We start from the raw sequence: 20,825 nt of genomic DNA, 5'->3' as shown, positions 1-20,825 counted from the left end.
TTTCCTTTCCTCTCCTCCCCTCCCATACATATCCAATTATCACCTTTTCTCTGTTGGCCTGTGCCCCGGCCATTCTTCCCAGCCTTTTTATTCGTGTCTGTCTGCTTTTTGCTCATACCTTGAAGAAAGGCTCAAGCCTGAAACACCAGTTATATATCCTTTCCTTTTTTGGCTGAGTTCCTCCGCCATATCTATGTTTTTATTATAATCACAGCATCTGCAGAATTTTGTGTTTCAGTACATATAATAGTGTTTGTTACTTTAATCTGTGAATGTTGCAGGCATCTCTTTCATTGCTCAGTTTCCAAGATAGCGTACTCTGAGGAAGTTGTGTTGACAGGACTGCATGCTGACTTTTTAAATGATTCTCCTCAGGTATGCGAGGTTCTACTCCACTGGATGTTGCAGCTGCTTCATGCATTGACAACAATGAACTTGCTTTGGCTCTGCGGGAACCAGATATGGAAAAGGTAATAACAGTGTATTGGGATTTTTGCATTTTCAACCGATTTGGCTTTAGATTTTTAACATGCCAGATTGATGCCGTCTGAAGTCTTTGTGTATTTAAAAACAGACATAATATAGGAACAATAAAGAAACACAAGAATTGCAGATGCTAGAGCATTGAGTAAACAAAGAGAGAGTCTTTGGGGCACAGGAGAATCAATGGTTAGAAACGGCCAGTCAATGTTTTGTGTTGGTCCCTTTATCGAGACTAAAGTAGAAGGGATGATATAAAGTATATCAAGGAGGAGATAAAGGGATGAAGGAACTGGGGAGGGGCTGAAGTAAAAGGGTATTGGATAAAAGATAGGAGAGGTGGAGAAATTGATATTGGGAGAAACCATAGTCAAGGACAGGGAAGGAATTGGAGAGAAAAGTAAGAATGGAAGTAGGTAAAGAAGAAATGGAAACAGTAGAATCAGATAGAGGTGGGGATCACCTGAATTTGGAAACGTTGAAGTTCATGCCGTTGGGTTTAAGGCTGTCCAGGAGATGTGTGTTGTTCTTTTATTTTACATATAGCCAGCCACACCCTTTCAATGGATGAAGCTAAGGACAGGTGTGTCTGTGTGGAATAGTTGAAGGAATTAAAATGGGTAGCAACCAGGAGTTTTAGCCTGGGTCTGTGGACAGAGCTGAGGTGTTCAACAAAATGGTCACCCAATCTAAGTTTGGTCTCACTGATGTGGGGGACGTTTCACTAAGTACACAGGTCGGATGATGTGCATGTAAAACTGTACATCCTGAAAGGTCTGTTTGTGGCTCTGGGTAGAGGTAAGGTGAAAGATGAAGGGACATTTTTGCACTTTCTGCAATTGCCTCATCTTTCTAAACTCCAGTGGGAACAGGCCCAGAGCCATCAAATGGTCCTCAAATGTTAACTCTCTCATCCCATGGCTCATTCTTGTAAATCTCTTCTGGACCTTATCCAATGCCGGCACATCCTTCCTTAGCTATGTGACCTAAAACTGCATGCCACACTCCAAATGTTACTCACCAAAGCCTCGTATTACCTCAGCATTACATATTTGCTTTTATATTCTAGTCCTCTCGAAGTGAATGATAACATTGTTTTTGCCTTGCTGACTACAAACTCTACTTGCAAGTTAACCTTTGGGAATCCTGCACTAGGACCCCCAAATCCCTTTGAATCTCTGCTTTCTGAGATCTTCCCCTGTTTAGAAATTAGTTGTCTTTATTCCTTCTATCAAAATGCATGACCATACACTTGAAATTTGTTGGTTTATTTTTCTCTTACTGGAATGAATTGATGAGAAAACAGATCTATAGACAATAAATTCATCTTTTATATATACACGCAAGAACATTAGAAGATCGAAGTAGGAATGGGCCACCTGGACTCTCAACCTTGCCCTCCTATTCAATATGATCATGGCTGACCTGCAGTAGACATCAACTCTATTCTGGGCCAGATCCCTATAAACCTGAATTCCATGATACCTCAAAAAAAAAGTTACGTCTCCTCTTTAAATATTTTGAATAATCTGGCCTCCACAATCCTTCTGGGGTAAGGAATTCAAAAGATTTATGGTCCTTTGTGAGAAGGAATTCCTTCAAACCTCCGCTTTAAATATCCAGCCTCTTGGGGTGGCATGGTTGGGATAGCGATTAGTGCAATGCCTTTACAGCACCAGTGATCAGAACTGGACTGGGGTTTGAATCCTAAGCTGTCTGTAAGGAGTTTATATGTTCTTCCCGTCTCTGCGTGGGTTTTCTCCAGGAGCTCCGATTTCCTCCCACCGTTCAAAAATGTACCAGGGGTATAGGTTAATGGGATGTAAGTTGGGCGGCACGGTCTTGTGGGCTAAAATGTCCTGTTACCATGCTGTATGTCTAAATTTTAAAAAAAATTTTGAAGCTTTATTCCCTTGTTTGAGAACTCTCCCACTAGTGAAAACATCTCAATACCTGCAATGTCGTGCCACCCCAAGATCTTTGTTCTATGTTACAATAAAATTCCTGCCAACTCCAATGTGTTTACACCTCTCATCCCAGGAATAAGCTTGGTGCATCTCCTTTGTACTGCCTTCAATGCTGCCACTATATTTTCTCTTGGGCATGGGTACCAAATCAGTGCAGTACTCCAGGTATGGTCTCGCTAACATTCTGTACAGTTATAACAAACTTTCCAGTTTCTAAACTCCAGCCCTGTGGTAATAATGCCTAATATCCCTTTTCCTTTTTTAATTGCTCAAATGAAATTTAATTCAGACAAGTGTGAGCTGACACATTTTGAAATGTCAAACCAGGGCAGGATTTGCAGACTAAATGGAGTGTGCTAAAGGATAAAGGAGTCAACATGTGCCTAGAGGCAGATGAGGTTAGGGAGGTCCTAAATCAATACTTTGCTTCAGTATTCACAAGAGAAAAGAATCTTGATTAGGGTGAAGTCAAAAGAGAACAGGCCTTTGTGCAGATTAAGGAAGAGGAAATGTTGAATCTTCTTAAAAACATCAAGACTGATAACTCTCCGGGGCCGGAAACGATATACCCCAGGTTGCTGTGGGAAGTGAGATAAAAGATAGCTGAGTCAGTAGCTCTTTGGATTGGAGAATGGCAAATGTAGTCCCCTTGTTTATAAAAAGGTAATAGAGAGAATCCTGAGAATTTTCGACTGGTGATTCTTACATTGGTGGAATGCAAACTATTGGAGAGGATTCTTAAGGATCTATAAGCATTTGGAGAAGTACAGTCTACTCAAGGATAGTCAGCATGGCTTTGTGAAGGGAAGGTCAAGCCTCATGAGCCTAATTGATTTTTTTGAGGCAAGAAAAGAAATTGATGAGGAAGGAAGAAAGCAGAGTAGTAGTGGAAGGAAAGTATTCTACCTGGATGTCGGTGGCAAGTGGTGTGTGCAAGGATCTCTTCTAGGACCCCTGCTCTTTAAGATTTTTATAATAACCTGGATGAAGAGGCAGAAGGACAGGTATAAGTTCTCTGAATGTGATGACACAGGTCACGTGATGAAGGCTCACTTGCCTTCATCGGGGTGGACATTGAGTACAAGAGCAGAGACATCAGGCTTGAACTGTGCAAGACATGGGTGAGATCACATTTAGACTATTACCTGCAGTTCTGGAGAAAGGAAAGGCCATTGTGCTGAAAAGATGCAGAAAAGTTTCTCAATGATCTTGCTGAGATTGGAGTGGTTGAATTATAAAAGGCTTGATAAGCTGGGACGTTTTCTCTAAAGTGTGAGGAGCAGAGATAAGGTAATAAATGGTCTTTTTTGCCAAGGGAGGGGGAGCTTAAAATTGGAAGGCATTGACAGAAGGAAAGAGAAAAAAGATTAGAAAGGACTTGAGAGACACATTTTTCACGCAAAAATGGTAAGTAAATGGAATGAGCTATCAAGGGAGGTAATATAGTTGGGTACAATTGCATTTAAACCTGATTAGTTTTATGAAGCAGATAGTGATTACAGGTTTGAGCAAAAGTGGTGTGAGGAACTAGGAGCTGCAAATACATTTTTGGGCTGGCAGAATATTTTGAAAAGTACATGACTTGTATTAGATATATTTTTCATTGATGAATGTTGTGAATTGTAGGTTGTAAGTGTATTTTCCTTTGGTTTTTGCCATTTGTTTCCACTGATTAGGTGGTGACATACCTGGCAGGATGTGGATTACAAAGCTGCCCAATGCTACTTGCAAAAGGATATCCAGATATTGGGTGGAATCCTGTTGGAGGAGAACGCTATTTGGATTTTCTGCGTTTTGCTGTGTTCGTAAATGGTAACTATATCAAATTAGTAAAGCTTGATGAATGTCCAGGTATAATATATTTTAATGCTGTATGGCAGATTCATTTAGGACTATAAAATGTGTACAATAGTATCAAAACTTAGCAAAACAAAAAAAAAACCACAGACCTATTTTAGAATTGTATACAATATACAAGATGGTAAGTTGTATGGCACTGATTCTTTGCTTGCCCTACTCTCTCTCATATTCCTTCCCCAAAAGATCAAACAATATCGAAACTGAAGCCCAGTATGAACCTGAAATAACTCTTTTTCCAAATCCATTATGACCTAGAATAGTGGAAAGAAAACTTGCAATGTTCCCATATACAAGGTTAGCATGCTGAACATAATCCTTTTGATCGAAAATGGACAACACCAGTGGTAATACCTAATGAAACGTTCAAATTTTAATAAACAAAGAACTGTAGAAACTGAAAGTACATGCACATGATTTCAACTTTTTTAATAGCAATGGAGGGTGCTACAATGCTAAGCACTTGCAAGTGGAGGCATTTGTTAATTTTGTTGAGGAAAGCTTTTGCAAGCAATATGTACTTGGCTCGACGAGATAGTAGGAAGCGCTGACTAGACCAGTTGGGGAGAATACAATGTTGGCCTTCATATATGGAGGAATAGGATACAAGAGCAGGGATATGCTTATACTGTGCTGTTGGATGACTGAAAAGGAAGTTTATGCTGTATTGGGGAAAACAATAGCTATATATTCTTAATGTATCATTAACAGTGAATGTAAAGACAGGATGTAGTAAAAGAAATAGGAGCAGGAGTGGGCTATCTGGCTCATCGAGTCTGTTCTGCCATTCAATAAGATCATGGCTAATCTGGCTATGGATTCAGCTCCACCTGTTTGTCTTTTCCCAATAACCCTTTATTTCCTTCTATGTTTAAAATCTATCTAACTCTGTTGTAAATGTATTTAATGAGGGAGCCTCTACCGCTTTCTTGAGTAGAGAATTCCACAGATTCCCAATTCTCGGGGTAAAGCATTCCTTCTCATCTCCTTTCTAATTCTACTCCCCTGAGTGTTAAAGCTACATCCCCAGTTCCACTCTTCTGAAAATTCTCGGGGCTCTTCCTCATTTGCCTACAGGATGTTTGCTTTGTAATTTTAGGTGAAAGCGTTGAAGAAAATGCCAATGTTGTGGTACGCTTGCTGATACGCCGCCCTGAATGCTTTGGGCCAGCCCTAAGGGGTGAAGGGGGTAGTGGTTTACTTGGAGCTATTGAGGATGCCATCAAGATTTCAGAGGACCCTGCCCGTGATGGACCAACAGTGAAGAAAGACCGAAGACGGGAATAGTAAGAAAACAATTTTCATTTCTCTCTGTGTAACATAGAAATATCTTGTGTTTCTTTTGGAAAGGTTGAAGACCTAATGCCATTTGATTGGCAAGCCCCATACAGTACGAGGACTTTTGAATCAAATGTCAAGCTCTTTACAGAGTTCAATGGGGAAGCACAAATTTAAACAACCATCAAAGCACTTCACTGGACAGTGCTAACAGATCATCTTTTCTGTGTGTCTGAAAGAGTTGTTCAATGATACAATTTGCATTTATATGGAAAATTTAAAAAGCTGTAGATACTGTAAATGTAAAAAAATTGCTTGAAACATTCAGCAGATCAGGCAACATCTATGGAAATGAAGCTAATATTTTACGTCACAAACCCTAATGAAATATATTTATCTTGAAATGTTGACTCTGTTTCTCTTTCCACAAATCCTGTCTATCCTGATGAGTTCTTCCAGCATTTTCTGCCTTTATCTACATTTAGATAGCATTTTTAAAGAGCAAAACTGTTCTGAGGCAAGGGAAAGGCAGGGATGAATCAGTCAGCCCACATGGCTTGTCAAGGGCACATCCTGAATATTTTGATTATTGACGAGGGAAAGGCAGTGGATGTGATTGACGTGGACCTTCAGAAAGGCCTTTTTACAATGAGCAATAACATACTTGTCACCTTATTCAGCTTTAGTGAAGAAGTCCATGAGGAAAATCGGGTCTTTCTGGGGAACGCAATCATGTCTTTCTACTCAGCACTAATCGATCTATTGGGACGATGTGCTCCAGAGATGCATGTAAGTGATTACTTAATACTGATGAATCCTTTGATGTTTCTGGTTGAACCACCCTTCCGAGCTTGTCCACGTTAACACTATTTCAACTTCCAAAACAATTTACTTAAAAGCTTTTAAAGTCTTTTTGAAACTAATCTCTCTTCTTTCAGACTAGTTTCTTTTGAACCTCAATTACTTTGTGAGCTTCATAGATTAATCTGAAGCCAAACATTCAAAGACTAGATAGGCACATAGGACTGATATATTCTTAGCTGTTACAGAGTAGGGTTCAAGGAGAGGCAAGACTGGCAATTCAGTGTTCCACGATTTAGATGCAACAAACATGATAGAGATGAAGATGAGAATAGAGGAGAATATTGCATTATTAATTTGGGAGAATATCACAGCTTTATTTAGAGAGGGTATTCCTGGGTGATCATATACCAGTAGAACTGAGAAATAAAAGGGTGATCACTTTAATGAGTTTGTACTACAGGCCCCCCCAATAATCAGCTCCAATGAGAAGCAAATAAGTCGGGAGATAGCAGTGGATTAACAGGGTTGTAATACTGGATAATTTTAACTTCCTTAATCTTGACTGGGGCTGCTGTAGTGCTTTAGCTTTGAATGGGGAAAAAGAGGGAATCATAGTTGTCAGGTCCAGGCAGCTGGGATCAAATTAATCCCTTAAGAAGAAAATTAGGAGTAGAAAAAGAGGACATGAGATATCCTTCGCAGTTGAGGTAAAGGAGAACACTCAGAAATTATGCAAGCATTTTAAGTGCAAATGGATTATTTTACACAGAAAATGGTGGGTGGAATGCATTGCTGGGGGTGGTGGAGGAGGCTAATTCAATGGGGACATTCAAAGGCATCTTAGACAGGCACATGGATGAAAATGAGGGTTATGGGTATGAGGTCGGAAAGGATTGTTGTAGTGTAGGTTAACATTAATCAGAACAACATTGTGAGCTGAAGGGCCTGTACTGTGCTGTAATATTTCATATCCTCTCTTGAGATGAACTTAAATGGTACAGTCTCAATGGATAGAACGAGTCCTGTATTAATTTTCTACCTTCACCCATGGACTGAAAAGTTGCACTTTCCTTTGTTCGCATTGACCAAATGGTTTCCTTTTGCTGCCGACTCTTGTGATTGGAAACTACTTACTTTTATCAACAGCTGATTCAAGCTGGCAAAGGTGAAGCATTAAGAATTCGAGCAATCCTGCGATCCCTGGTTCCCATTGAAGACTTGGTTGGGGTTATAAGCCTACCAGTGCAGATACCTGCTTTTGGAAAAGGTAATGTTGAACTGATATTGCTGATGTGGTGGATTAAAATGCCAGAGACACTATCCTTACATTAGACCCTTCCGCCAATTTGTCCGTGCTAATTGTCACGCCTATGTGCCTGTGTTAGGTCCATGTGTCTTAACTCCTTTCCCATCAATGCCTTTTGAGCATTGTGATCTCCACCCCCTTCTCTGGCAACTCATTATATTTAACCACCAGCTTCTGGCTGAAAACTTTGCCTGTCAGATCTTTTAAATTTATCTCCTTACACCTTGATGTTCTTATCTACATCTCAGCACTAATCCTTGCAGTACATTACTAGTTGCAGGCCTTTAATAAGAAAAATAACCTTCTGCTTTCTATCACCAAGCCAATTCTATTTGGATTCAGTTTGCCAACTGGACCCTGATCACTTGCGCTACAACTGCTGAAACTGCCTACCATTCAGAGCCTTGAAAAAAGCTTGCTAATGTCTGTGTATACCATATCAAACACTCTGCCTTGAGTTTTCATAGTTACCTTCTCAAAAACTCCTGCACAAATCTATCCCAACTATTAAGTCCAGTACATACAAATGCTGAAATTCAGTAGGTCATGCACCATCCCAAGAAAGTAAAAGGCAGTCAATGTCTCACGCCTGAGCCCATCTTCAGGAGTGAATTATTAGTCCTTGCCTTTATAAGTGAATGTAGATCATGGACTTGGAATTTCTTCAATAAGGTTCCTACCACTGATGTAAGTCTGTATTTATGGCTTCTCCCTACTGCCCTTTTTGAATAAGGGAACACCATTTTCTATTTTCCAATCTTCTGAGGATAATGAAGATGTAAGAAATGCGATCAGAGCCCCAGCAATCTTTTCCCTTCCTTCCTAAAGCAAGCTGGAACAGTTGTCTTTGGGGATTGGGGATTTATCCACTTTAATATAATTCAATTATCATTAACATTTCATCCTTCCTAATGTAAACATGTTCCAGAACATTTGTGTATCCCTTTCCTAGCTCTCCCTCCATCTTCCATATCATTCTGCCTACATGGTTAAGGATGATGGCCTTTGTTCCATTGATCCACAGAGCGAAGATGCCTGTATGTGTACTCGTTTAACATGTACTTGATGTTGCACTCCAAGAGGATGATAGCCTTCCTGTATTTTGATGACCAGAACTGCACACAATACTCCAAATTTGGCCTCACCCATGTCTTGTGTAACTTCACTATAACATCCCAGCCTTAGCACTCAATACTTCTGATTTATGAAGGCCAAGATGCCAAAAGCTTTCTTTACAACCCTGTCTACCCGTGACACCACTTTCAGGGAATTGTGTATCTGAATTCCCAGATCCCTTTGTTCCTCTGCACTCCTCAGTGCCCAACCATTTACTCTGTATGTCCTACCTTGGTTTGTCCTTCCAAAATGCAACAGCTCACACTTGTCTGTCATTTTCTGGCCCATTTTTCCAGTTGGATCAGATTCCTCTGCAAGTTTTGAAAGGCTTCCTTGCTGTCCACAGCACCTCCAGTCTTAGTGTCATCTGCAAACTTGCTGATCCAATTTACTACATTATCATCCAGATCATTGATATAGATAACAAACAACAATGGTCCCAGCACCAATCCCTGAGGCACCTCTAGCCTCCAGTCTGAGAAGCCATCATTCACCACCACTCTGTCTTCTCACATTCAGCCAATTTCAAATCTATTTTACAACCTCTCCATGCCTACCTTGTGTCTGAATCTTCTGAACTAACCTCCCATGTGGGGCCTGATGAAAGGCTTTTCCTTCACCTGTTTCCTTGGTAACTTCCTTGGAAAAACTGGACAAGATTAGTTTAACATGACCTACCCTGCACAAAGCCCTGCCGACTATCAGCCCTTGGCTGTCCAAATACTTGTATATCTGATCTCTCAGAACCAATAATTTACCTACTACTAACATCTGTCTTACCTGCAATTTATCAAATTATGGTCATTCTTCTCAAAGATTTCCTCCATTGACACTTTAACCACTTCCCATCCTCATTCCCTGGAGGATTGGGGACAGCACCTTCTCTAGCATCCTGCTTTAAAAACTCACCTACAAATCACACCACATCTGAGCCCCAAATAGTAAGACAATCCAAGTCAACATTGGGGAAGGTAAGTGACCATTTTAGAACACCCATCCTTCATCTGCCAGTTGCAAAGTCATTTTGGGTCCAACAATAGTTAAAACACATCCATGCAACTGGAGTAATCTAACATAGCACCAACTATACCATTATGTAATTTAATATATTTTTCACTATTACTGTATATTCATTCACTTTCCATTTGGTAAATATCTTGATGTCAGAAGGATCTGATTCACTGTTGGGAAATTATAGTATCCTTGTAACCATCTCCTTGTTTCTAAGCTTCAACTGTATAGTTTCACTGGATAATCTCCCAAAGAATTTAAGTTCTTGGGAGTCAGTCACTATGTTGGAAGATCTTTCCAGGAACCAACACACGAATGGCATCATGAAGAAAGCTCGTCAGCACCTCTGCTTTCTCAAGAAAAACCCTGGCAAATTTCTAGAGAAGTGTGGTGATCAGCTGCATCACGATCTGGTATTGGGGCTCTCCAGAACCCCTGAACAGAAAGTCCTGCAGAAGGTAGCAGACACAGCCCAGGACACCACAGGCAAAACTCTCCCCACCATTGAGAACATCTACAGGGAACGCTGTGGTTGGAGAGCAGCAACAATCATCAAGGATCCTCACCACCCAGCACACGCTCTCATTGCTACTATTAGGAAAGAGATATCAGCGCCTCAAGACTTGCACCATCAGGTTCAGGAATATCTGCTCCCCCTCCACCATCAGACTCCTCAACAACAAACTCAATCAGGGACCCATTTAAGGGCTGTTACTTTTGCACTTTATTGATTTGATTTTTTCTTTCTTTCTGTATTGCACAGTCAGTTTGTTTACATTTCTTTATTTGTTTACATGTGAGCGGTGTGCAGTTTTTTTTTGCAGTACCAATAAGTGGTAATTCTGCCTCACCATTCTTCAGAAGAAGAATCTCAGGGTTGTATGTGATGTCATGTATGTACTCTTACAATAAATCTGAAATCCGAATATCCTCGTCTCTCAATACTGCCATGTTATTATCGATAATCAAAGGTGCAATGTGCACACTATTCAGACCTCCAGGGGAGCGGGTTTCTTGGATTGGAGAATTCATTGTTTATGCTGTTGTGTTCAAGAATATGAGGTGTGGTTCTTCAAATTTGCATTCAGCCTTACCCTGGATAAAAACCTTCTCAATCACTGCTCAAGGATCTGTACTGAGCCCCTACTCTACTCCCAGCTGAATACTGTAACAACTCCATCTTCAAATTTGCCACCGACATCACAATAACAGGTCAAGTATCAAATAAGTGAGATAAAAGGCTTCATTTCAGATACAACAATGTAATTCTGTTTTAATGCAGGGGTGGCCAAACTTGCTTAATGTAAGAGCCGTTGATGATTAAACCTCAGGTGGGTGAGAGCCGTGAAACATAAAAAAATGTTGCATACACATTTTTACTCTTGCATGCACATTTTGTTTATAAAACTTTTATATAAATATTAAGAATTACATGTATAATATTTATTCTTGTATGTCATTTTTAAACTGTTAATTTGTATTAGTTTTAATAATCAAAAAATGCACATACCATATATATTCGTGAATTATCAAATTAAGTCAAGTCCCCTTTATTTATCGTTCATACCGTGCTCGCATAGTAAAGATGAGTTAGTGTTTCTCCAGGACCACGGAACATATTTACATAAGTATAAGTTAGAATAGAACTTATGGTAAACATATGAAAATATTAAAATATATACAATAACAGATCACGGTGCACTATCCACAAATGTTCTGGGAATTCAGGAGCCTGATGGCTTGGGGGAAAACTTTTGGCCAATCTGGACATAAAGGCCCGAGTGCTACGGTACCTCCTACCAGATGGCAGAAGGGAACCGTTTACGTGAGGGGTGCATGGAGTCCTTCGCAATGATTATTGCCTTTCACCTGCCTTGAATGTTGTAGATGTCCTTCATGGTTCAGTGATCTTTTCCGATGTGTGGACTGATTTTATTTTAGGGTAAAATTTTGGGGGTAGACTATTACATCCATACTACTTTTGACCGCATTAAGTTCCTGCATTGTTTTGAGGCGTTGGGAGCTTGGATGGGCGGGTGGCCTGCACCAGGTGGTAAATCCGCGGTCGGAGTGTCAGGAGCTCCAATGGGCAAGCGGCCAGGGCCAAAAATAGAGGGAGAGTCAACTTTACATGGTAACGGTATATTACCAAATATTTTCAATCACAACCCACGCACACTAAAACTACCATTGTGAGCATCGGCTTGTACGATTCCTGTCTCAGCCCACATCTTTCCGTGAGCTGAACATTATATGTCAAAGAGCCGCATGTGGCTAGCGTGCTGCAGTTTGGCCACCCCTACTTTAGTACGTGGTTCAGCTGCAAACATATTAGCAAAACTATTTTGTGCTTTGTTGGAGGCTGAAGATGCATATCTGTTGCCCTCTGAACCCTGGTTTTTGAAATAATACAATTATTTCAACAGATGGCAACATTGTTGAGCCGAAGATGTCAGCTAGTTTTGTTCCTGACCATAAGGCACCCATGGTGCTGTTCCTGGATCGTGTGTATGGGATAGAAAATCAGGATTTTCTCCTTCATGTTCTGGAGGTTGGCTTCTTACCTGACATGAGAGCTGCTGCCTCCTTGGATACTGTGAGTAATATGATTTTAAGTGCTACCTTTCAGAAAATTCACTCAAAAGTTTAGGCATGTAAAATACAACTGCTGTAACGTATTTTGTTGTTGCATGTATGTTTCTTTTAGGAAAACTTATTTTTAAGTTGCTATAAAATGCATCAAAGCCAGAAGGCAAAATCTTTGTAGTGTGTTGCAGGTTCTTCTGAACTGAGCTTGTCCCATTTTCCTCTCTTTGACCCACATCTCTCCAAACATTTTCTATCCTTGAACCTATCCAAATGTCTTTCAAACATTTTAACTGGAGCATCTCTACCATTTCTTCTGGCTCATTCAAAGTATCCTTCACCCTCTGTAGAAAAATTTTCCCCCTTCCTGAATGGGCTACACTGCACTACAACCCTCTTTTTAACCAAAAAGAGAGTATATTGTGTGTGTTATTTACACTGGAGGTTCATGTACATACTAGTCTTCCCTGAAGCATTGTTCATAGCTAAATAGATCAAAAATTATGTTTTTGCTCATCTTTTTCATTTGGCTCAGTTTAGATTTTAGAGGAAGATTTGAATGAGTGAAGTCGTGTTGAAAAACTTCTTTTAAGATTCCGAGTGCATTGTGGAATTGAATTAATATGGCAATATATATGTCGTGCATCTCCCTAGGTTGCTTTCAGTACCACTGAGATGGCCCTGGCTTTGAACCGTTACCTTTGTACTGCAGTTCTTCCTCTAATAACCAAATGTGCGCCATTGTTTGCTGGAACTGAACATCGAGCTATTATGATTGATTCCATGCTTCACACCATTTACCGGTTGTCCAGGGGTCGATCACTGACAAAGGCACAGAGGGATGTCATTGAAGAATGTCTCATGGCACTGTGCAGGTGAGTTTGAGCAGATAGTAAGATGGAGGACGATGAGAGTCAGGCAAGGATTGCATGTAAAGACAGGTTATATAAGAAAGCAATAGTCTCATGCATCTATTTCAATGCGAGGAGTATTGTCGGTAAGGCGGATAACCTTAGAGTGAGGATTTCTATGTGGGTTTATGATATGATTGCTATTCGTGAGACTTGGTTGCAGTATGGGCAGGATTGAGTATAGAAGTTGGGATGTTATGTTGAAGTTATTCAAGTCATTAGTGAGGCCACATTTAGAATATTACGTGCAGTTCTGGTTGCCCAGTAGCAGGAAAAAATATTAATAAGATTGAGAGAGTGCAGAGAAGATTTACTAAGATGTTGTTGGGTCTTCAGGAACTGAGTTACTGGGAAAGATTAAACAGGTTAGGACTATATTCCTTGGAATGAAGAAGAATGGGGGAGACTTGATAGAGGTTTATAAGATTAGGAGGGGCATAGACAGAATAGATGTGAGTAGGATGTTTCCACTTCGATTGGGGAGATAAATACGAGAGGTTATAGCTTTGGTTAAGGGGTACATTAAGGGAAAGTTTTTCACTCAGAGAGTGGTTGGAGTGTGGAATGAACTGCCATCTGATGTAGAGAATGCAGATTCAATCTTGAGTTTTAAAAATAAATTGGATAAATACATGGATCGGAGAGGTCTGGAGGGTTTTGAAATGAGAGTAGGTCAGTGGGACCAGCTAGTTTTATTAGTTGGCACGAACCGGAAGGGTCGAATGACCTTTTTTCTGTGCTGTAATGTTTTATGGTTAAAATAAAACATTTGGTTATTTATTTTGGTTGTCAGCAATCTAGGTGCAGATTGCATTCAAGTTTGGACTAGTTTTCAGTGATTCTCTCCTTAATATTTGACATACAGCATGGTAACAGGTACTTTGGCCCTCAAGTCCATCCAGCCCAATTATACCCAATAAACTGACAACTCCAATATGTTTTGAATAGCGGGACGAAACTGGAGCACCTGGATTAAAACCCACACAGACATGGAGAACATACTGTTACAAACTAACAACCCTTTTAAATCTTTTTGGGACTAAAGACACTTCATTAGCATTAACATAGGAACAGCATTGGAAAATTCATCAGACAGTGGTAAATTCAAAATAATAGTTTTTTTAAATTAAACTATTAACAACATAATATTTCTTACTTATCTCTAAACTTACTTAACTCTAAACTTAACCTCATTATGTGTAAGTGTGTGTGTGCATATAATTAAGTCCCACTCTGAAAAGTCAATTTTTAAAAGTTCAGCATCATTTTAGTCTTGCCTGAAAGTCTTAAATTCTCAGTCCAGAAATGATTATAAAGCACTTTTAAACATTCTATCTTCAGGCCTCTTTACTCACAATGGCTCTTTTCTTCCAAGATGAATTCACAAACCCGGAAAAGGGTTAAACAAATGTGGTTATCTTTTTCCATGAAGTCACAAACTCAGACAAGGGCTAAACGAAGTGGCCATATACAAAATTAGACCCAGTAGAAATTGTCCACTTTGTCTTCCTTATTTCAAAAGCCACTGATTCTGTGTTCCCTTTTGTCAGGGAGTAACACACAATAGCACCAATTCTGGTTACTGTAACTCAATCTTATTTTTCCACAAGGTTTTCAACCCCTGTGTCATGGGGCTTTTGACTTCTATACTCTCCAAACTGAACTTTTCCAAAACTGAACTGAAAATGTCTGAATTCAGTAATATATTTCTCCAAATCATGTGACCGTTACATCATCACCAAGGTGAGTCCCAATTCTTGGAAGCCACATGATCATCAGTTTTATTTCTACCAAAATTCTGTTCCTTTTTCAAAACCATTCCATATCCATAATATCTGAGCTCATCTCTGTTCAAGAGGCTTAAGTGGCTTTGATTTAAAACAGATAGCTTACTTCAGCAATTCTTGAATAATTAAGACCTACTTGAAATCCATTAGCTCTCTGTCCAAGATGCTGCAACTCCAAGAATGAAGACCCTTCTCAGGAAACAATGTTTTTCAATAAATGTGCTGTGACCTGTGTGTGACCCTGTACCAACCCACAGCTAACTTACTAAGAATACAGATACAATATTTTAACTCTATAAATATACTTTACTAAGACATTGTTAAAATAAATATAGTTTAACATTAAATTAAAGGTTAACACAAATCTGTTACAGTACAAACTCCTTACAGGCAGCATGGGATTTGAACCCTGGTTCCCATCACTGGCGCTGCAACAGTGTCGTGCTAACTGGCAAGCTAACGTGCCACCTTATTCTGACACCATATTCTGAGACTCTTTCCATCAGCATAAAATGGAGACCCAGTACATCAGGGTCAAGTCCTAAAGAGGATTTTGTTAGCCAAATACTTCAAATGAATACTGGTAGCTGACTGAACCTAGTTATCCATATATTTCATTGTTCAAAACTATTTATCACATAAATTAATATTAAGATATTCTTTTGATTAAAATGGACTTTTTATCCCTATCATAGCTATCTCCGTCCATCAATGCTACAACATTTACTGCGTCGACTGGTGTTTGATGTACCAATATTAAATGAATATGCCAGGATGCCACTGAAGGTTTGTTTCATTGGATATACCTTCTCTGTTTTGTATGAAATGTGTGTATAGAGAGGTTATGTGAAATCGAGGATTGAGCTGTTAACAAAAACAGAATGGTGGAGTTGCTCAAAAGTTGAGCAACATTCAGTGCAGAGAAAAAGGAACCTTAGGTCAAGGAACCTTCAGAGCTGGAAATGTGTGAAGGAATGATCGTTTGTACATGATTCAAAAGAGTGACTGCAGATTAATAACAGGTATTTGCAAATTCTACTTAGAGGTTGGAAGATAATAGAATTCTGCCCATTGATCCCAGAAGGTTCCCCTCCCGATAACTCACCTAACCACCTTCACTCCCCAGTACACAGTCCAATATTTCCCCTTCCTGAGTAGGCTGGTCCATATATTACTGTAGAAAGTTCACTCCATCCAATCTCCTAAAACTTAGACATTCTCAGTCAATGTTGGGGAAATTGAAAATATACACAAGAACAGCTTGCTTTTTTTTTTACAAACCTCTGCATTCTCTCTACATATTTCATCCTGTGGCTCATTCCTAAAGTACACACCAATCAAGGTGATCACTCCTTTTCGGTTTCTGATTTACCCCCACACTGCCGCACACAATAGTTCTCTGCCAATATCCTCTCCAAAAATATTGCAAATATAATGACAAATAGTGCAACCTGCCCCAACCTTCTTCCCGCTGTTCCTGTCTTACCTGTAACCATGGTACCTGCAACACTGAGCTGTCAGTCCTGATCCTCCTTCAACTACATATCTGTTATAACTAAAACATCCCATTGTTCTGTCTCTAATCCATGTTCTCTGCTCAGCCACTTTCCCCATTAGGCTTCTTGTGATCAAGTAAGCACCACAACATTTACCCATCCTACATCTATGCTTGTCATCCACCAATTAAAAGACTTTCACAGGCATTTGGATGCAAGAAAAATATAGGGTTATGGGTGTGAGGTCAGAACTGTTTTGATTGTTGAGTAAGTTTATATAGATTGGCACAGTATTGTATGCTGAATGGCCTGTAATATATTCTATCCTTGCTGGTTCCAGTGCATCCCACCTTGAAACAGGAGAAGAAAATAAATGTCGCTAATTTGATAATTATGTGTCTCCAAAATTTCAATGTTAAGTGTTCTCTGGCAGTGAGTGCAAAGTTGTTGTCATTATTTTATTCCAACATTTTATCCAGACCTATTGCATTGCCTTTAGGGTAGATTAGCCATTACCAGTGGAGAAAATGAATGGTCAATGTTTCAGGCCGGAGCCTTTCTACACATTACACCAACTATCTCTTCTCTGCACTCTGTCCTGATGAAGGTTCCAGCCTGAAACATAAACATTTCTTTTTTTTAATCGACTGATAATTAATCCTTCATCAGATACTTTGTTGTTCCATTTGCCTGCATTTGGTCCAAGTCCTTCTCAAGCCTTCCTATCTATTAATCTGTCCAAAAGTCTTTTGAATGTCAGTATTGCACCCATTTCTTCAGTTGCCTCTGGCAGCTTATTTCCAGATAGGGGACTTCCTTTGAGTGAAAATGTTGCCCCTCCTCCTTCTATCTGAGTAAAAACACAATGCTTGAGAAACTCAGCAGGTCAAACAGTGTTTGACCAACTGAGTTTCTCTTGCGTTGTCTACAGACTTTCATGTTTTACTTCCCACTTGTATCTATCTCATCTCACCTTAAACAATGCCCTCTAGTTCTAGAATCATCCATCATCCACCTGAGGAAAATGACTATGAGCTTTCACTTTAAGCATGCTCCCTTGTGATTTTTGAGATCTTTAAGATTACCCCTCAGCCTCCTTTGGTTCAGAGAATAAAATCTATCTAACCCAGCCATTTTTTAATTTATTGCACCATGAATCATATCCATAACAATATTTACAAATGTTCATCATTAAAATATACACAGTGGCATTTCTTTTTTTCCCCTTTTCCCCCCTTCATCCCTCCCCACCTGCCTTCAAACACCAACCCAGCCATTCTTAATAAGGGCCATAGCCCCCTCTCCCCACTGAGATCACAGCAAATTTATGGGGGGTGGGGGGAGGTCATGGACTGAAATCATAAAATATTTTTGTTTTTTGTTGTTGGTAGGAGAGAAGTAGAGAAGAAACCAACTAAATCTGACTGCTTCACAGTGGAGGGGGCCCATAAACTTTGCTCAAAGTTGCCTAGACATGTCCTAAGGGGGCCATAGCCAAAAAACGGTTGAGAATGGCTGATCTCATCTCTCCCTATAACTCAAGTCTAGGCAAAATCCCAGTGAATCTCCTCTGTACCCTATCAATTTATTGATGATCTTCTTAAACTAGGCAACAAGCACTATATACAGGCCTCTATTTGTGGTCACACCAATGTTTTATGCATCATGAGGTTCAAATGTTTGTACACAGTACTCCACCCTATGGAAACAAGCATGCACCACCTTGGATTCACATAATATTAACACAATTAGTAAGACCTAGTACAATGTATGAGATGTCTGCTTGCAAAAAATCCATCGTCACTGCATGTTGGTACATATGACAGTAAATTTGAATTGATGTGTGTTGTCTATCCATGGATAAGTCGCGGTTAAACATTATTCTTCTGTTATTCCTATTCTAGCTGCTAACCAATCACTATGACAGATGTTGGAAATATTACTGTCTTCCATCTGGATGGGCAAATTATGGTGTAACCTCTGAAGAAGAACTCCATCTGAGTCGAAAACTCTTTTGGGGAATCTTTGAGTCCGTGTCTCAGAAGGTATATACTTATTGCAAGAACCAGATAAGTGGCAAAATATCCTTATGAATTGTCACAAAAATGATTTATGCCAAGTGAAACATTTGTTCTTGATAATGAAAACCTCTCCCAATTTCACTTTTGAGTTTTCACAGTACATGTTAGGAAGAAAATCTGTCTTCCCTGTTCAAATAATGTGTTCTTCAACCTTAGAAGCTTCCCATGTTGGTGAAAGTCAATGGCAGAGAAAGCCCTTGTTGGGAGAACATTGTGAAAAATAGGAGACTTTTTTTAGTTCCTTCACTCCAGAAAGACTGGATCTCTTTGTTGAATGAATAGATTTGTCAAATGAATCCATTTGTTGAATTTTTCTCTGGCACGATCGTTTGTACATGATTCAAAAGAGTGACTGCAGATTAATAACAGGTATTTGCAAATTCTACTTAGAGGTTGGAAGATTTGGGGGGGGTGGAACCATCCTTTCAAGAGTGGGCCTAAGTAATGGCCCACGTGGCAGCATCTGGACGCACATCTCTGCTAAACGAAGGTCTAAATAAATCCTTAGGGTCATTACATTGATATTTTACTGTTGTGTTTATGTTTTGAAACTTATTATGTACATAATTTTAACACTGACTCACTCAGTGGTTTGCGAAAACTTTTTTTAAAGAACTCAATAAAATTTAAATCCTAAAAGAACAGGTTTTCGATCAGGTTTGTGATTGAATGGCACAAACACACTGGTTAAATCTTCTATATTCATCAAGTTCAATCTTTCACAGGCAGTAACTGAGCAAACTATAGAAGGAAAGTTAGTATTTGCATTTATAAAGTATGGAACATTAGAGCATAGTACCGGCCTTTCAGACCATGATGTTGTGCTAGCCTAGGGTAGATAAACCTGCTCCACAACTGCTTTCTTTCAAAAATGTCAGTTTGGTGGGTTAGAATAGAGATGAGTCTGGACACAAGGGTTTGCCATCAAACGTAACTTTATTTGCACAATTAATAAGGCAGCGTGGGCATCGATCATAACAATAGACCAGAGACCGTACAAGTATTAATTTACACAGGTGATGCAGTCATTTGCACCCTATAAGCAGGGGTTATGCCACACCCTATAAGCAGGGGTTATACCACCCCTAAATAAAGGGAGGTGGATCTGGTACCACTCAACCCTCAGGGGTATTCACACGTTCTCAGACCCCTGATCAGTTGAGAGTGGTGGCTGTACTCCTAGTATTGATCTATAGCAACTTGAGCTATAGCAATAGCATGGCTCAGCTTCAGTGCAGTGCACACCTTACCCACAACCCTTCCAAATGATGTCAACAGCAGCGACCTGGCATGGAATGGTTTCCTGGGCTAGCACCACAAGGCAGAGAGCAAGAGTGTCTTCTATGTTGGTGCCAATAAAGACACTGAATGATTTGAACCAGCCCATGGCAAGGTACGCACTGACCAGTGGTATGAGCCCAGTCTTAACTGGCACTCCACCTTAAATTTGTAACAATAAGTGAAACAAAAAATACACTATGTACTGATAGGTGGTGTGACTTCTGAATGAGTTTCAGATGGGGAGGTCACATGACCATCAGCAATAGGCAGGGAACCTCCCCAACACCAACAACTTTCTTCATTCACTGCCCAGAACACTTTATTTTTCTTCCATCCATGTGCCTGACTGAGAGTCTTTTAAATGTCTCTATTGTATCAGCCTCCACCATCACTCCCCATGGGTGCGGTCCAGGCCTCTGCTATTGTGTGTTTAAAATAAATTTTTAAAAAACATGTTACCTCTTGTGTTTTCCCCTAAACTTTCTTCCACTCACCCTAAACAGATGTCCTCTGATATTGGCCATTGCCACCCTGGGAAAGGGGTGCTGGCTGTCCAACCTATTTATGTATCTCATAATCTTATATACCTCTACTAAGTCACCTCCCATCATCTTCACTCCAAAGAGAAAAGCCCTAACTTGTTGAACCTTCACAAGACATGTCCTCCAATCCAGGAGGAATCCTGACAAATCTCCTTTGCTCCATCTCCAAAGGTTCCACATCCTTTTATCTGGCGAGCAGAAATGAACACAATACTCGTGGTCTAACCAGAGATTTATAGACCTGCAATGTTACCTCACAGCTCTTGAATTCAATCAACTGAGTAATACCGGAGTCTAGGCCAGAACACCATATCGCCTTCTT

The 20,825-nt window shown here is 39.9% G+C and overlaps 1 protein-coding gene across 11 annotated transcripts in view; it reads left to right on the top strand.

The window, feature by feature from the left end:
* The window catches only part of LOC138748799 (ryanodine receptor 1-like), a 394,433-nt gene that overhangs the window by 174,636 nt on the left and 198,972 nt on the right, over positions 1-20,825 (top strand). For all 11 annotated transcript variants that reach the window (XM_069909562.1, XM_069909560.1, XM_069909558.1 and 8 more), the window contains 9 exons: positions 376-470; positions 4,124-4,259; positions 5,404-5,590; positions 6,263-6,371; positions 7,533-7,653; positions 12,246-12,415; positions 13,060-13,280; positions 15,799-15,889; positions 18,504-18,644. In XM_069909562.1, coding sequence (XP_069765663.1) covers positions 376-470; positions 4,124-4,259; positions 5,404-5,590; positions 6,263-6,371; positions 7,533-7,653; positions 12,246-12,415; positions 13,060-13,280; positions 15,799-15,889; positions 18,504-18,644 — 1,271 coding nt within the window. The remainder of the gene's footprint in view (positions 1-375; positions 471-4,123; positions 4,260-5,403; positions 5,591-6,262; positions 6,372-7,532; positions 7,654-12,245; positions 12,416-13,059; positions 13,281-15,798; positions 15,890-18,503; positions 18,645-20,825) is intronic.

The sequence above is a fragment of the Narcine bancroftii genome, chromosome 13 (assembly GCF_036971445.1).
Source record: "Narcine bancroftii isolate sNarBan1 chromosome 13, sNarBan1.hap1, whole genome shotgun sequence".
In the NCBI taxonomy this organism is placed as follows: Eukaryota; Metazoa; Chordata; class Chondrichthyes; order Torpediniformes; family Narcinidae; genus Narcine; species Narcine bancroftii.
Note: the sequence above shows the minus strand (reverse complement) of the source record. Positions and strands in the feature narration are given on the sequence as shown.